Source organism: Lissotriton helveticus, chromosome 3_1 (genome assembly GCF_964261635.1).
Source record: "Lissotriton helveticus chromosome 3_1, aLisHel1.1, whole genome shotgun sequence".
NCBI lineage: Eukaryota > Metazoa > Chordata > Amphibia > Caudata > Salamandridae > Lissotriton > Lissotriton helveticus.
The window spans coordinates 2,076,767,574-2,076,786,521 of record NC_136061.1 but is presented as its reverse complement, the minus strand read 5'-3'; the positions used below and the strand labels follow the sequence as shown (position 1 = coordinate 2,076,786,521).

Here is an 18,948-nt window from a genome sequence, read left to right as displayed (position 1 = left end):
TTAGAAATATTTCGCGACCCTAAGATGGCGGCGAGCGAGCTTGAAAGTACTGGCTGTGTGGTTTGCTCCGTGTCGATATCGCCCGAGTTGGATGTGACTGTTTCTGTACTTCAGAGTGACTTCTCCAGTGAATGTCGGATTAATGCCTCGCCTCTTTTCTTTCTGAAGGATCAAAAACGCTTTGCTGACTTATCGCTGGTGGGCAGTGAACTTGATTTGACATTTCGACTTTGTGACTGTCTATCCTGGTATTACTTCTTTCGTGTTGACTTCTACACTATTCTCTTTCTGGATATTCTGGCTGTGATGGCGGTTCGACCGGCCAGGGCCCGCATGAAGAATCGTAGCGGCCCGGTTATAATGGATGGGGTCTGTGTAATGGATCGTGTGGGCCAGGGCTGAATTTGACTTGAATTCGGTGCAATGACTTTCATTTGGCTCTGCTGGGTTGTGTCCGTGGGTGCGAGGGCCAGAGGGGATCCTGATTGTCTGGGTTTGGTGTTACTTCCGTTCTCGAAAAGGGATTTGCTGCCTCTGTAGCGCCGGGGGTTGGGCGGGATGGTCCTTTTCTCCTGTCTGTGGCTCCCCTATCGATTTGTTTATTGTTCTGTTTTGATCTGCCTAATACTACGGTAGGGGATGTCTGCTTTTGGCGGGGGGGAAGGGAGTCCGGGAGCCCGTATCGTTTTGTACTATATCTCCTCCTCCAGCTTTTTCCTTCCTTGGGTGTAGTTTAGGGGGCGACAGGCACGCTGCTAGTGGGGTTAGGTCGTAGCCATCTGCAGGGGTGCAGGGTGGGGGGTTGCGTTTTATTTTTTTATTTTTCCTTTATTTTGTTCTATGACCTTTCTATTTCCCTTTTCCCTCTTCACAAGAGATGTGGCGTATTCTCCTGATCTCCTTTTTGTTCTTCATGTCTGGGTGTTGAATGTCTAATTTGCATATCCTTTATTACTGGTGGGCGGGTACTGTGGGGGTTTGCTTATGGTCATCTGTATTGTATTATTTTGCCTCAGCTCTACGCTGGTATTGATATCTCGCTGATGATTTGACCGTAATGTATTTCCTCATCTGCCTGCCCATCCGCGGTTGTAATATATTTTGTCAACTGACACCCGATATGTACATTTTACTCTTGTGTAAAATTAATAAAAATATATTCTAAAAAAAAAATAAAAATAAAAAAATATCCACAAAAAGTGAGAGCTTAGTGAACATGCAAAATGAAACTCGTGACCCGACCACACCAGTCATCCAGAGTGGTCGAGGAAGTCTCTCCCATGCCTTTACTACCGTGGATGTTTTCCCTGACTTGAAAAACATAATTCAAGGCTTTATACAACTCCAGGCGAGTGACACCTGGAAAAATAGAAATGTTAAATTAATTTATTTAAAACACCAGGTCTGAAAACATATATGTTGACACACAGGTTGCCCCATACTCAGTCCTGATGAAAACTATCACAGATGTTTTTTAGAAACTATGATCTTGATTGGAGGATCGAAACGTCTATGATTTATTTAAATTGCCTGCACTATATCGCCGTACATTTGGGCATTCGAAAAGAGATAACCTTTGCCCATTCATAAGAGACTTTAAACCACAGTTGTCTGGACAGGCGGATTACTTGTCGTGAATTTGAACTAGATTTGTATTCAGTTATTCAGTCGCATTTTACTTGGAGCACTGGACAAGCACCTTCACTTGGCACCAATGAAGCATCCGCCATTTATATCGTTGCGAACCAGTTTATCTCATTAATTTTGAATATATGAGAGACAAAAAGTCAAACAGATCCATGTGTGTTTTGTGTTTTTCTTCTGTGATTTATCCCTCACATAAACAGTTGTTAAGTAAATGTATGTTTACCAGTTTTTGTGCTCTGACAGAACAATTTATTTTGATGTACCATAGGAATCTCAGAGAGAAGACAAGATCAAATGTATCACAGGTGAGGTATCCCAGCATGCAAGCAGTCACACTTAGAGATTACACAAAGTGTAGTGTAAGCTATCAGAGATCAACAGCATCCACACAATGTGTGACGTAAGTATGTCATTGTGCTTACAACATGAAACTCATGAAGAGAAGGATCATAGTATGTGAGCGAAGAACGGCTACAAACAGAGTTAAGGATCAGCTGACATACTGCCGGAACATGTAGGCAATGTGTTGTCATAGATTTAAATTAGCACACAAAAACACGGACTGAGCACTATCAGGCTAATGATTTCAGAACGCATTTACATGATATGGGGGAACCGTTTACAGCTGACCTGGAGTGCTGCTGACGGCCGGGCTTGGCTCCGCTGTGTTTTCTGTCCTCCTGTGTGGTGAATATCGGGCCGGGCTTAGCCCCGCTCTGGGTCTGGCCGGGCTTGGCTCCGCCGGGCCTCTGGTCACTACAATACCCAGCAGCCCCAGCGCGGCAAGGACGCCGCTGACGCCGACCTGAAAGCGCCTGGAGGCGCATAAAGGCTCCCTTGGTGTGGAGTCCGGGGGGAACCGTTTACAGCTGACCTGGGGTGCTGCTGACGGCCGTGCTTGGCTCCGCTGTGTTTCCTGTCCTCCTGTGAGGTGAATATCGGGCCCGGCTTAGCTCCGCTCTGGGTCTGGCCGGGCTTGGCTCCGCCGGGCCTCTGGTCACTACAATCCCCAGCAGCCCCAGCGCGGCAAGGACGCCGCTGACGCCGACCTGTAAGCGCCTGGAGGCGCATAAATGCTCCCTTGGTTCCTCGTCCCGCGGGACGCGCGCGGGCGCAGCCCGGGACAAGGGCGGGACAGTCTATGACAGTCATAGACAGGAAGAGGCAGGGCTGGGCCATAAATTCTGGCCGAACTGTGTCGGGACTACTGGAGACTTAAGGTATTCGTATCCAGATATTTGGTCACTCGATATTCTGTTTTTGCAACCACCTGGTTTAGCGGCGGATATATATTCCACTTTATTCACTACTTCAGGCAACAGGATAAATCATGCCAAGTGCCTCAAAGGAGAAATTCATGTCGGGGGTAGGCCCTATTGACAATTACCTGGTGAAGATGGTTAACAAAATAAATAGTGATAGGAGAGCCTCACTAGGTAGGGGTAGCCCACCAAATTCTGTCGAAGATCCTCCGATCCCTTTGGAGATTTCCCCAGAGGTTGCTACCCCAATTTTGGACCAAACAGCGGCTACCACGGTGGTTACCTAGATCCACACTGAGCCTCCCTCTGTAGATTTAAATATTGGAAGTGATGACAATGAAGAAGTACTGCCTATTACTAGACCAGTCAGAAATTGTAGGAAACAACAAAGTAAAAGGGGGGGTAAGCATCCAAAAAAAAGGGCAGCCAACCACTTACCAACAAAGATCAACACTGATGAGTCTAGTATAGTACAGGAAGAGAGCACTATGTCCAATAACAAATCATGTCCAGACCAATTTGCCCAATTACTTCGCTCCTTGGAAGCCACGTTTTTGGCAAAATTAGTACAGTATGTCCAACCCCTAGTGTGTAAACTTGACAGTGTAACTGCCGAATTAAAGAGGCTAGGAGAGTTGATATCTAAACAATCAACAGTGGTTGATAGTACAAAGTCGGCTGGAAAAGGCACTGGAGGGAAAGAGCAGGAAACTATAGCTGAGATCCAGCTACAACCCACCCCGCCTACGTTAAGACCTGACTCAGCAATAGAGGCTTGTTCCACTGCAGTAAGCGTAGTCACACGTCCAACTACAGGGCCTGAAGTTACAGCTAGCAACATCTCTGTGAGGAGAAGTAAATATATAAACCTTCCTCCTGAATGTAGCCCCTATGTAGTTGTATTAACTAATGTTCTACCTCAGGATACGCACTCAGTCCAGACACCCGAGGAGTCGCACGACTCCCTCAAAAATAAAACTGTGTCATGGCTAAACAGGAGGTGTGGTTTCCCCATTAAATTTGCCCCGGATATTATAACAACTAGAAGGGCAAACTGGATTGGGCCCACTAGAAAGAACTGCATAGTTGTAAATTTCAGACACCCACAACACGTGGCTACCGTTTTGTTAAGGGCAGCCTCCATGACGCACGACGTAAATAGTATCGGTGTGCGACCACTTGGTTTCTTTTATAATCACCTCGCTAGAGCGCCCCAACATAGCACGAGTAGGAGACCTTATACACCTGTTAGGGCTCAGACACCAGGCTCTTTGCAGGGACCAGGAGGAGAAAATTATTTTAAATATGGTCGAAATATCGTCACACATAACAGATTCGACGCTCTCTCTGGTTTAGATCTGTGTGACTGACGAGAGGTTTGTGAGGGACCAGGTGAAGAGTCTCCCCCAGACCTGGTTCCCTTGGTATCTGATCACACTACACTGACTCCTGTCATCGCTCACTGTAACCCAGTAACAAAGTATAACAGTGGGGGGGAAACGGTTAAGATGTTAAGCTGGAACGTTGCTGGCCTGCGATCTAAGAGAGAGGATAGTAACTGGTTAAATTTTGTTAAACAACATGATATTGTGGCTCTCCAAGAGACATGGGATAGGGACTGTGACTTTGGATGGATGGTTATACCTCGTACTTTGTCCCTGCATTGAGATCGTTAGCAGGAAGGGATAGAGGGGGCCTTGTGCTATTAGTATCTGTGAACATAAGGGGAAAAGTGAAAAGGGTAGATTGTGCTTCTCACAATTTTCTTGTCTTAGAACTAAGACTAACAGACAACACCAAACTGATTCTTGTGAATTGTTATAACTCCCAGCAAGGTGATTCCCCAAATGAACATTTGGCTTGGTTGACAGATTTTTTAAACACTTATAATGTAAAGCAAACCACTTTCTGCCAATATATTTTGTTGGGTGATTTTAATGTGCATTTATGTAGTCAGAATTGTCTTTTAATTGATTATGATGGGCCAGATTTCCCATCCCCGCAGCATTTCGAGCACACCCATAAGGGGGAAGCCTTGGAGAAACTCCTGTCTACAAACGACCTGTTTGAAGCAGAGTTTTTTGACAGAAGCACTCGTATTGCCACGTATGTAGGCAGGGATTGCCAAACAATAATTGACTACATATTTCTTTCTTCAGGACTCTTAAAATATGTTATCTCTTATAATGCTATACCTTCGTCTTTTAGTGACCACAATCCAGTGATGATTGAGCTGGTAGATGGTTTTTCTCTTTTAAATAAAACTGTTCCGCCACAGGCTGTAGTGGAGGTTAAGGCTAAAGATCAGGGGAGGAGGCTAAATTGGAGTAAAGTTGTGCCTGAGGAGTTCTTCAATACCATCACTATTAAGGCAGCACACGATCTAAACATCTGTGGGGATGTCCTCTCTAGCGGGGAGGAAGTAATAGCTTCATATGAAGCCATTTGCTCCCAGGTGGCTAAGGAACTTACCACTAATAATCGACCAGCAAAAAATAAATCGGTAATGGGCTGGTTCGACCATAAATGCACTAAATCCCATAACCTCCTTAAAAAAGCTCTTCAGGAGCAACCTAGGAATAAAGCCCGGGTAGCCCAGCTCAGAAGAGAGTACTCAAGAACTGTACAAGAAAGGAAAAATTAAATTAAACAGGATGCATGGGCTGCGCTTATGGATAAAGCAACCCTAAAAGACAGTGCAAAGTTTTAACCATTATCAATACTCCCCTGTTTTCCTGTTCCCAAAATAATGTCTTAGAAGTAAATATAGCTGAGGAGGACTGGTTGAGACATTTTGAAAAAATTTATGGAAGTCACTTGGAATTGGAAATTTTTGTGGCCCCAGCCTCGGAACCTCCTGTTACGCCAATAAGGTTTCATTTAGCGGAAGTTGTTAAAGCAATTGAGGGCACAGCAGGACGAAAGGCACCAGGCCCAGATGGGGTACCTTCTGATATGTACAAGGCAAACCCTATGTACTGGGCAAATATCTTGACCAATGTCTTCAACACCTCGGCCCGTGTGGGATTCCCTAAGTCATGGTCCCGATCAATAACAATCCCAGTGTTCAAAAAGGGTCAAAGAGGAGACCCCAGATGCTATAGGCCTATATCCTTGCTAGATTCCTCTATAAAAATCTTGGGGAAGGTCATCTTAGCAAGGATAACTGGGTGGGCCTCGGACAATAACATACTGTCCGACGCCCAATATGGCTTTAGAGCGGGGAGGAGCACGGAGGACCAATGTCTGAATCTACACCTAATCGTAGCCAAATACACGAAGGCGGCCAGAGGCTCTATCTTCCTGGGTTTTATGGATCTGTCCACAGCCTTTGACCTTGTTAATAGGTCAAGGCTGTGGACAATGCTCCTGGAGATGGGTCTTGATCAGCCCCTCGTGTATTTTTTGGCCGAGCTGCATAAAGACTTAAATGCCTCGATTAGGATGACTAACGAGGGGAAATGTACATCAAGTTTTAAGTCTGGTAGAGGGGTGCGACAGGGATGCATCTTGGCCCCCATGCTGTTTACGCTATATGTAAACTCGTTGGAGGTAAACCTGTTTACAGCAACGCCCAACGTCCCCCGTACGGGAGGCACCCCGATTTCGGTGCTCCTATATGCGGACGACGCAGTCTTACTAGCAAGGACCAAGTTGGGCCTACAAAGATTGCTGGACTCATTCGAGGATTTTATGAAAAGCCTGGATCTGGTAGTAAACAATGGCAAATCACACGTTATGTCTCTGGGTGTCTCGAAAAATAAAGTTAAGACCTTTTCTGCGGCAGTGAAGAAATCACCAGAGTAAAGGTATTTACCTATTTGGGAGTAGTTTTTGATGATAGGGGTACGTGGTCCCCACAGCTCTCAATAAAGGTAAATGCTGTGAGAAGCTCCTCAGCTGCAGTGCTAGGTTTTGCGAAAAGGTTGGGGGGGGAAACCCTAAGAGGCGATCCTGGCAATTTACAAGGCTAAGACCTTGTCTATTGCAAGGTATGGGGCAGCAATATGGGGGTTTACTAGACCAGACCACATACAAACAGAAGAAAATTAATTTTTACGGTCACTCCTAGGCCTCCCGCAATCCACAGCTACCTATTCTGTCCATTTTGAACTGGGGATAGGTTATATAGCAGATATAATTAATATAGCCCCTATTCTGCTATGGATTAGAATCTGGTTGAATTCGAACCTTTCCTTAAACCACAAGATCTTAAAGGATTGTATCAACCTAGATAATATGAAGGAAATCCAGTGGTTGTCTTACATAAAAATGTTAGCTGTATATTTGGGGCGACCGGAGATCTTTTACAACCCAGAATCTCTACGCAAATCTGATTTAGCGTGGGTAAAAACTAATTTTACTATGCTAAGGGAGGCAGAGCGGGAAGCAGCAGAACTAAGTAAACCATCGGTTAGGGGACATGTTCTGGTTACTTTGCCACTAATGATGTCTCCCTATTTGTCTACCGTGACCAACTCTTTTCATAGATGGTTACTGACAAAATTTCGGTTTAACCAAATACATACGGTACTTTGGGACTTGCAGGGCTGGAGTAGACCTGAAGTTGCTGCACCATGTAAATGTGATGACTTTCCCCCCCAAGACACCTTGCATTTTACGTTTTTTTGTCCTCTGTACCATGATGCCAGGAAAAGGTTTATTCTCCCATTATTGAAAAAGATGAATTTTATTCAGTGTAAACCTGCTTTACTGTTTTTACAACTGTTGGAATCCCCTGCAACCATGTTTTGTGTCGCCAGCTTTTTTGCCGCGTCTGCTAGAATTAGGAGGGCTAGACAGAAAGCCGCACAAAAAATTCAATCCTCCTAAAATATTGCTAAAGTTCACCACTCAACTGCTTTAAACTAGTAATCGATTGTTAATGTTTTTAAAATGAATTTGTACTGTATTTTTATCTTGTATATACACTTCTTTTAAATATTTTTTAATTGTTTTGTATATGTATAGCATACTTTTATGATTTTTATTAATCGAATAAAGTGGTTTGACTTGACTTGATATGCAGTCTGCAAATTAAAGGGATCTAAAAAAATACAAACGATTACAAAGGGAATAAAGAAATAGCTGGAGACCAAGTTGTTCCTCTTCAGTGGACACGGATCATTGCACAGACTCAAATTACAGCCTGTGGAGCTCAGGGGATCCGCAACATGCAAACTCACTACAAGAAAATACTCCTGCTGTGAAAACAAAACTCAAAGTTGTATTGTCGGAGCTCAAAAGGGCATTGGGGATCCCATAAAGCACATGCCAGATTAAGAAGGCGTCGTGGAGTATTCAAAGCTTGAGAGCAAAAATAGAGCTGGGGACCAAGAGTCTATGGCAAATCAGTGGCATCCACAAAAAAAGTGGTCTGGGAAAGCACTGGGTCCCCAACAACATATACAATTATTAAAGAGAGTAATCATACCATGAGATGGTGCTGCATGGTCTGGATAAGTGGGCTGAGAATCATGGGTGAGTCAGATGTCACCACCACTATAAAATAAACTAAGAGAGTGAGAGAGATGGGAAATGTAGCTCAGCACTGCCGGTTGGCTTGAGCACTTAGCACAATACAAGAACCAACACCACACAGAAGAAGAAAGGTAACAGCATGCAGAATAATGCAACATGGAGAAGGAAACTTCAAGTAGCTAGCGGGCCAGCATTCAGCCACAGGAGAGAGCGGCTAAAGGGAGCTTCATGCATTGGTGTTCGGGCTGTTCAGCCTGATTAAACTGTGCCACATCTAAAAACACTGCTAACAGTAGATGCATGCCACTGACGAATTTGTTTATTCTTCATCAAAGCAAAATGCGACAGTGCATAAAATGTAAACATCTGCAAAATTATGTGCACTTACTCAAAACGTAAAGGACACAGAAAAACGGTCAGTGGCAGAAGCTGGTTGACTCGGGGAACCAAATGCCCCTAACCGTATTTGTTTTGTATTGCTTCGTTTTGTTGTTGTTTTGACTTGAGCTCTGAAGACAGCATGCTTTCAAGCAACAACTAATGGCTTACATTGTTTTTGTAAATGAAATTAATCTTCTGAATTTTTTGTTACTCATGTTACAGGCTCAGTGAGTAATGAGGGAGAATGCAGAAGTTTGAAGGGGCGGCCTGTTAAAGGCAGCATCTCACACTTCCCTCTTCACATGGCAGTGGCATGTCTTGCCCAAGATAGGACTGATGCCTCAAAGTGGTGAGGGTATTGTGATGGCAACCTTGGTTCATGAAGATGAGTAGCAAGGCTCCATCTATGCTGCTTCAAATGTACAGGCAGAGCAAAACGCTAGTCATATACTTAGACACATTTGGGAACTGTAAAATAGTAGATTTAGAGAAGAATTCAGAAATGTAATGCCCCATACAGTGTAGGACGTTGTAACAAGGAGAAATCTAAATTCATTTTTAGCTTACAAAAACAGAAGTGTTAACATGCATGCATCAGATTCTTGAGAGTAGATGCAACAGAGTTGCCAATCTGTGCAGGTGGAGACTCACAAGTGTGTGGGATATTGTGCATGAGCATTCCAACACACACGCAAAAGGGTGGGACTTGGCAATGGGAGATCACTGCAAAAGCAGGACCGAGGAAGAAAATTATCTGTACTGCTCAGGCAGGCAGTAGCAGACAGAAGGAACCAAGCCATGATCAATGGTGAAGACAAGAAAGTTGTGGAGAGATGAGGGAGGGGGAATAAAATGAGGTACTAGGCATCAGTTAACGAGAATTCATAGAAGGATGTGTTTTGTATGGCCATCCCTTTTATTTTACACGCAAGTATTAAAAGGGTGAGAAGCAAATAAGGGAAACAAGAGGAGTAGAATGGTTCCACGGTTTCTCTACCTTTTGGACAGGCAAGCTTTATAGGATACATTAACAGAACAATATGACCCCGATGACAACATATTAAAACCTCTCTAATCTTACAACATAGAAGTTGTTTCGATAAAAACAGAGAACTGTTAAAAGTAATAATGTAGAGGGTATCCTCTGAAATAAGTGACTTGGCCAGTGGAGCCATGGAACACATGTTCAGAAATCTTATCCTACATTTTGTTGCCATATAGCTCTACGGACAAGAGAAGGGGTCTTAAATAGAGGTCTCCCTTTTACTGGTAACAAGCTGAGAAGTGTCACGGTAGGAGGGATGGTGCAAGGCAATGTTTATCTTCTTGGACTGTCTCTATATCTAAAGGTCTAAGTTTAAGTTGGACATAATCTTTCCGCTTTTCATAGTTCTGAAATTTTACTAGAATGCCGCAGATTTCCAAACATTTTTGGTTGAATGAATAGGCTTTTGTGATGTTCCATATAAATGGAACTGCACAGTTTTTCAGCAGCTCTTTTGGACTCATGGATACTGTAGTCTTCAAAATCGCAAATTTTCACACCTTCTCCCCCAAAAACGAAAATATAAATAGTTCATAAACTTAATATCCATTTAGTGTCTAAAACAGGTCATGGAAGAAGAGATACTTAAAACAGGGTCTTTCATAAATTCACAACATGTCGCTTGTCACAGACGTTAATACTGTAGTAACATCAACGCTGGGTACTCTGGACAGACTGGGAAAGTTGGATCAGTCACCAAGCACGGCTCTGACTGCAGTTTCAGTGGAGTGGACAGAAGAAGACTGGGAACTTAACTGAGAACAGAGACCGAATTCACATCTGCAACAAAACCTTAGCAATGGTAGTGACTTTCAATTACCAACCTGTATTATAGACTAATTGCATATAAAGGCAATAGGGGAAACTGCATGCTCAGCTTCTTAAAAGCATTAACAGGCTCATAAAGGGTAATCAAAATCGCAAATGGAGGAAAGAATCAAAAGTCTAGTTTAAATTAATAACTCTTACCAGCCACTTGGAGAAACTGCTACTGCTAGTGTTGGACACTGCCCCGCAGACATGCAGATTTCTACATCAAATACCAAGGCTCTCTCATCTGGGAAATCTACAAGCGTCTTTCCCCCGTCTGCTTCATATTTGGTCCACCCTACCTGCCAAGACCATTCTTGTGGCATGGCTTGGAGTTCACACTGCAGAAGATCATTAGCTGCCTCCAAATATGGTAAACTCTGCTTTTGAGCTAGAATTTGAAAGTGTTCTTCTATGTTCTTTCCATACATCTTTGGTAACTGTAACTCCACATCTGGGACCAAGGAAGTCTCTTTGTCCCATAGATCATGCTTTTGGAGATGTTTCATACTTTTCTGAATCTGGTCTTCTGCGTACTGAGCTTCTTCACCACGGAAAACTTGCTCATGAAGACCTTTGGATAGCATCTGAATATTCAGTGGGTTCATCCTCTGGTGGCTGCTGCAAGAATCCACACATTCTTTTTGTGGAGAGTTTAAACAAGTATCTGAAAGACGTCTTAGGGTGCTCCATTTCTTTAATGAAGGCGGCAGCAACTTCTTCTCAAATAAGCTGATCATTGTTATCAGGCTATAATATTTTTGCAAATATGAAGAGTATTTTGCTCATTGTCTTTTGTTGGTTCCGCCTGAAAGAAAAAAAAGGTTGAATTATTATTCAGCTATATTTGATGTGTTTAAACCCTGCTTTTCAACCTAATCTCAGTAGGAATACACATTATTATGAGTATGACAGATATCAAAGTTCTTAGATATAACTACCAACGCCTACAAGAGAGCTATTGGCTTTGTGAATGATTTTTATCCATGTGGTACAGCAGAGGGACTGCTGTCACCATGGATGAATGTAAACAAAAATAAAGTGCATGCCATAGTCCATGTTGGACCTATCTCTCTGCGCAGGTTCACCACAGACTTTTGCCTTACCTTGCTGAACCAGTGTTTTTTGGCTTTTAGAACTCTGCACTTTTGCCCTCATAATAAGTGGTAAAGTGCTTGTACTCTCTCCCTTAAACATGGTAAAATTGGTTTACACCCATTCGGCAAATTTAATTTACTTGTAAGTCCCTAGTAAAATGGTTCTACATGTACCCTGGGTCTGGACATTAAATGCTATTAGTGGGCCTGCAACACTGATTGTACCACCCACCGAAGTAGTCCTTTAAAACATGTCTCAGGCCTGTGCTGCAGCCTACAGTGCAGTTCTAAACTGCCATTTCGACCCGGTAAAAAACCTTCTGCCAGGCCTAAACCTTCCTTTTTAAAAAAAAATTATTCTTTTTATTGAAATAAACAAAAGAAAAACATTAGCACCAGGTAAGTAATAATTGACATCATTGTAAGGTTTGGGTTGTCGTTCGTACAGTAACAATAATCACAATATACATATATCTTGGGATCACGGGGATTACGGGGATTCTACTTCCCTTTGCCGTATCGGGGGTGTACATAATTCACCTCGATAACTAATCCAAACCCCCCAAATCTTCCCCCACTTCTCCGGACAACTCCATGCCACATACACTACCCTCTCTCTGAACATGCAACAATCTAGATCCTCGGCCCATTTAGTGATCCTGGGTAGTCTGCTGGTTCCCCACAGCTGAGCAATATTTCGCTTGGCCACCATACATGCCAGCGTTACCCACTGTTCGAAATATCCGTTCAAATCCGTGGGCTCCCATACATTCAAGACACACCTTCAGGCCTCTGGTCGTATCTCAACCCCCAATACTCCTTTGATCTGTTGGTGTACCGCTGCCCAGAAGGTTTGTATCTCCTCACAGTGCCATAGTATATGCATAAAAGTGCGGAGTTCCCCACAGCCCCTCCTACATTCACCACTCATCACCCGCCCCATGCGCACTAACCTAGGCCCCGTCATATGTGACCTATGCAAGATCTTAAGCTGCACCAGCCGGAGCCTCATCTGAATTGCAATCACTGTGGGGGAGGAGACCGCCTCTACCCAGTCTTCATCATCTAATTCCAGGCCATCTGCTCCCCACGCTGCACGAATATTCCCCAACGGGTCCTCCATATTATTAACAAGCTTCCTATAGATTAAGGAGATAGTCTTGATTGGGATGTGTCCGTCTAACACTCGGTCCTCGAGCGGAGAAGCCTCCGGAAGTTCCGCATCTCCGGGTATGTGGGTAAGAAGAGCGTGTCTAATATGTCGGTACCGAAAGTGTTAATTATCATGCAACCTATAATGTTGTTTCAAACATTCAAATGTCTGCACACCACCCTTCCCCTACACATCCTTAATCTGGCGGATCCCAATGAGGTCCCATTTATCGAACCCGTTAGACCTCCACAAACTCCCCAGCTTTTCGTAACAGAACAGTGGGGTGGCCAACGTCAATCTTCCCTCCCACCCCAAACTTCTAGTTGCAGCGTGTCAAACTTGTACGGCGTGTGCCGTAGGGCCCATCAGCATGAACCTCCCGGGTCTGGCATACAAGGGTTTCATGATGTCTCCACCCGGTGCCTACCCACAATCCATAGCATAACCTGGGTCCCCAGGAGGCCCGTAAACCATGGGATTCACCGCCGTCAGATGTGAGGCCCAATAATATTTCCTCAAGTCCGGGAGACCGATGTCTCCATCGTACCACGGAAGGGTTAACTTGACAAAAGCTATTCGGGGCCTACCTTCCCAGAGAAGCTGCCGTTGCATTGTCTCAATTGCCTTAAAATATGAGAGCGGCACAGGATCCATTGCGTTTTGGAGTATGTATAGAAACCGAGGTAAGGCCATCATCTTGACTAATACCGCCCTCCCTAATAACGAGAGGGGGAGAGCCCTCCAGCGCTCCACATCCTTTGAAAATTCAGGTTATTAACATACCTCATCATCGGGTCTAGGGATATATAGATACCAAGATACTTAATTCCAACCAATTCAATCTTGATCGGGCATGACTGTGGGATCACTGGCGGCACCCCCGACAAAACGAACAATACAGACTTCGACCAGTTAATGGCAAACCCGGAGAATCTGCCAAAGATAGCCAGGACGTCCAAAAAATTATTCAAGGATGCCCTGGGGTTAGTGAGGTATAACAAAATATCATCCGCATACAGCTAAATTTTGTCTTCCCATTCGGGCGTCCACCGCAGGCCACGTATCGACCGGTCCTACCTAACCGACGCCGCCAACGCGAAAAGGAGTGGGGATAACGGGCATCCTTGCCTTGTACCTCTTCCGAGGGAAAAATCCGCAGATTTACAATTATTAACAATCACTCTGGCCAATGGAGAGGCATACAGCAGTCAAACACAACCAATAAACACCGGGCCAAAGCCCAACTTGGCCAAAACAGCAAATAGATAGGCCCATTCGACCCTGTCAAATGCCATAGTGGCATCCAGGGAAACCAGGACAGCCGGCTCCAGTATCTTGTGGGAACCACCGAGAATACCATGCAGCCTCGGCAAGTTCAGGGCCGTGTTCCGACGTGGCATGAAGCCGGATTGATTGGGGTGTATCAGGGTCGTAATGACCTTGATCAATCTGGTGGTGAGTAATTTCGCCAAAATCTTGGGCTCGGCATTGAGGAGTGAGATGGGCCTGTATGAGGAATGAGATGTCTTAATCTTGCCTGTCTTGTGAATGACCACAATGTTTGCCACCCGCTGGTCATAGGGAAGTTGGCCCAGCTCCCTACTGTCTAGAAACATGGCCCGTATATGTGGAGCTACCTTATTGGCATTTAGTTTGTATAGTTCTATCGGAATCCCATTTGGACCCGATGCCTTCCCAGACTTTATGCCTCTAATCGCCTGCGCGACTTCATCATCTGTGTAAGAGGAGTCTAGATACTCCCTATTGTCGTCGGATAAACGCGGCATGCAGATATCTTTGATCATTTCCACACTTTCGGCCTCCGCGAAACCACCCACCGAGGTATATACTTCTTTGAAGTATTCAGAAAATACATCTGTCACAGCCTGCGGATCTGTGACTCTGCCGGATCCCGGCTCCTCTATCTCTGGCACTAACCTAGAGGCCATTTCACCACACCCCAACCAAGCAATCAGCTTACCGGCCTTGTCTCCATGCTCATAAATTCGACTTTGCAGGGCCTGGTTATGTGAAATTGCCCTCTCCCTAGATAGGCCCAGATATTCCTCTGGTTTCAACTTCAGTAGGTGGAGGTCTCCTGGGACAGCCGACTCAGCCACCCGGTCCTCCAACCTTCACTTCCGCCTCTACCCTAGTCACCTCCTCTTGTTGTTTCTTTCTCCTGCCGGCAACCAGGGAGAGGACTTCACCCCTCAACACCACTTTATATGCCTCCCACAGCGACTGCGCCAAGTCAACGGTGCCAACATTCTCACGGAAATTACAATCCGAAACCCGGAGTATTTCTTTCTTAGTGGCTGGGTCTTTCAGCTGCCAAGCATTAATCGGAGCTACCCTACCAACCACTGGTTGTCCGCGTTCGAACTGCAACCACATCGGAGAGTGGTCCGAAATGGCCCTGCCAAGATACCGTGCGTCTCTAACTGTGCCCGCCATAGCGGCCGGTATCAATATGTAGTCCAGCCTGGACATACTTTTGTGCGCAGCGGACAGATGAGTAAAGTATCTCTGAGTCGGATTGCTGACCCTCCAACTATCAATCAGCCCCAGTGTCTCTAGGAATTCAGGGAGCCACCTCTGCGACGGGGTGCAAATTCGTGCCGGATGCTGATCCAGTCCCCAATCAAGTACTGCATTGAAATCTCCACCCAGCACCAGTAGCCCCATTGGTAGTGTAAAAAAAAACGGCACTCAAATCTCTGAAAGTATCGGACTGAAGGCCAGGTGGTACATATATTGACAGGAATGTAACTGTGTTACCTCCCAGCCATCGCGAGACACCCACATATCTACCTCTCTGGTCTGACCACGTAGCCTGTATGTCCAAAGGAAAGAAATTCTTAGTTAGGATACCAACTCCCCTAGAACCCGATGTAAACCCAGCGTGTGCCACCCGTTTATATCCTCCTTTATGGAGGGCCATACACCGGTTCCCGATAAGATGCGTCTCCTGTAACAATGCAACCTCCGGGGAATGCCTTCTGCTTAGCTGATTCACCATACTTCTCTTTATCTTTTCGCCCACACCATTCACATTCCAGCTCAACACCCGTATCCCCGATCCCAGACTAGTACGCGGCATTCACGCCACACCGCTATCTTCGGATTGCAATGCTGTCACCTGATGCAAAACACAAAAACATAGCAAACCCCGGAACTGTGCCTGCTTCACCCCAAAAAAATAAGTCGACCATGGATCCCCCCCCACCCTCCCTGCATCCCTACTTAAGGCCCATCCCCAACTGGCAGTGTGCCTGTCGCCCCTCACTCAAACTCACACTAAATATAGTAACGGGGAGGAGAATCGGTGTATCACACCCCTCCCCCAGCTCTATAGCAAACAATAATTTGGTGTTTCAGAGGCCTCCCCCGCCTCCCCCAGCCTGCATACCAATACTACAGCGGGGACAACCCCTAGTTGACCAAAGTCTCAGCGGCTCGATCCCACCCTTCGCTTTCACTCAGCCTCCTGCCGGTTGCCCTCTCTCTCCCGACCATGACTCTCTGACTCAGTCGAGTGGAAGCAGTCTATCCAATCCGCCGCCACCTCGGGGTTATAAAAAAACATGTTTTTACCCTCGCCTCCGCTCTCAATTTCGCCGGGAACATCATTCCATATCGCAAGCCCTTGTCCCTCAGTTTTTTTCTTTACCGTCAGGAAGCTTTGGCGTTGTTTCTGCACAAGTTGTGTAAAGTCTGGAAAAAAGGAGAGAGAGGCATTTTCATGCTGGAGGGGTCCTCCCGTGCGGGCCGCCTGCAGAATCACATCTCGGTCCCTGAAATTCAGTATCCTTGCTATCATTGGGCGGGGGGGAGCACCAGGCCTGGGCCTGCCCCCTGGTACCCTGTGCGCCCGCTCAAACGTGAAAAATGTTACCAATCCCTTGGTCTTAAGATGGTTGAGAATTATATCTTCCACAAACAGATCCCGGGCTGGATTCTTCGCTTTCTCAGGGACCCCAAGAAGGCGCACATTATTTCCTCTTGCCCTCCCTTCGAAATCGTCCAGCTTCCTATCCGCTAGGGCCCGAGAGGCTTTAAGATCACGCATCTCCTGCTTAAGTTGCGTCTTATCCTCAATCAGGCTGGCAGTCTTTATATCCAGCGTTTTAACCTTTTCATTTGCTTTTGTGAGATCCGCCCAGGTGAGGTTGACTTCTATGGTCACCGTGTCCAACTTGCCATCGAGAGATTCCATTTTCTGTCCCAATGCCGTCTGGACTCCCTCGATAACTGCCATCACATCCGCCAATGTTAGGTCCATCGGCGCGTCCGAGGAGTCTCCACTTGCCATTTGGGACCTTTTTGCTTCCACCGGTGACCCCCTAGGCATGGTATACCGGTCCAGTTTGTTGGACTGGACCGGTTTAGGACCCCTTGATGATCTGGGTATAGGCTTGTCATTATCTCCCTTGGCCGCCATAGTGTTTGTTTCCCAACGGGAGTCGCCGCCACATCACCTTACTGCCTCTCGGGCCAAGTTGTAAGTCAGACCCCACCAAGAGGTCCACTCTCCCAGTAATTCAAAGTTGCCATCCGCAATCCAACCGACCGGATGGCTGCGCTCACGGGAAGCAACAATCCAGAGGCCGAGAGCAGGCCACCAAATCACCGCTCTAATAGCACCCAGAAGGGTCACGGCCTCTGCACCTCAGGGTCCACTCCCAAATGCAGCACATGTAGGGGCGCCCACCCGCGCCCGATAAGGCACAGCGGTCCAATTCAGTCATGGGGCGGTAGGAACATCCAGGCAAGGTGCTCCAGCCACGCCCGTCTCGCCGGAGAGCGCACGAGGTCGGGAGCCACAGGGTCCAGTTAATACTGTTCCATGGACGACGGTAGAACCATGTCATGTAGGCCACTGAGAGTACCAAAACTAGGGGCAGTCAGCCCAGCCAGTGCGACTCGCCCCCTTCAGATCCCACTGCGTGGACTGGATCAGCACACCTTCCACCGGCAGCACCGCCGTCCCCAGGCTGCCCCCACACCGTACAGGGGGGGGGGAACACAAACAGTCACGGCCCTTCCGAGCTCACTTAGCGTGGCCGCACCTCTCCACGGTCTGATCGGCCAACTGCAGGCCGCCGGCAAGTTTATCACGTCACAACCTCTAGCGATGATGCATCCAACGCTCCAGGGCACCACTCCCTCTGACCACGACTCCGGTCCCCACCACATCCACGGGACCGGAGAGTAGCGCAGGTCTCCAGCCACACCTCAGCCAGCAGGTGGCAACCCCTGGCGTCAATGTTGTCCCCCTTTTCACTTATTGCGGGCCCGGGCATCTCCGGCGCCGCTTCTGGTGCAGTGCACTCGGCCACTTTCAGAAGGTTGCCTCCAGTATTTGGGGGCGGGGGGGAACAAGTACCCCCACCTCCGATGGTCTCAATGACACTACGGCCGCGGGCCGGTCCGGATGCTCCTGACCGCCGGCTCCGCTGCAGACTCACAGCCCCTCAAACGCAGACTCCACGCTTCTTCTCAACCTCTTCGCCCCCTGGGCGCCGCTCCACACTAAGGCACCACTCCGGTCCCCGCCACCACTGCGGGACTGGAGACACAAGCGGGACCTCCAGCAGCACCACGGGCAGCGCGCGGCAACTCAGCGGACAATAGTTCAGATCGTCTCCTCCACTCGCAGGCCGACCCGGGCACTTCCGGTCACCGGCGCCGCTGTTGTGACACTAGGGTTCGGCCACCAACGTCACTCGGGTCCCCGGGCTCGCCTGCCCCTCGGCCGTAACTTCTTCACGTCGCGACTCCAGCCCCCGTCACCGCAGCGGGACTGGAGAAATGGCCAGGACCTCTGCGGCGCCACAGAAAGCGGGTGGCGCTCCGCAACACCAGGATCATCCACAGGATCAACAAGCTGGGGGGCTAGCCACGCGGAGCAGAGGTCCTAAGCGGCCATCATGCTCGACGCGTAGCCTAAACCTTCCTTTTTAATAACCCAAACAGCCCATGGGGCGCAGTGTAGTGTTTTTAAAAAGTTTTTTAAGTTTTACATGTCCTAGTAGTGAAAAACGCCTACATTTGTTTTCCACTACTGTG

General features: G+C 46.9%; 1 protein-coding gene across 6 annotated transcripts in view; it reads right to left on the bottom strand.

Annotated features, from left to right (window-relative positions):
- The window catches only part of POLG (DNA polymerase gamma, catalytic subunit), a 575,771-nt gene that overhangs the window by 493,805 nt on the left and 63,018 nt on the right, over positions 1 to 18,948 (bottom strand). For all 6 annotated transcript variants that reach the window (XM_078683205.1, XM_078683206.1, XM_078683203.1 and 3 more), the window contains exon 2: positions 10,786 to 11,434. In XM_078683205.1, coding sequence (XP_078539331.1) covers positions 10,786 to 11,366 — 581 coding nt within the window. In that variant the 5' untranslated portion in view covers positions 11,367 to 11,434. The remainder of the gene's footprint in view (positions 1 to 10,785; positions 11,435 to 18,948) is intronic.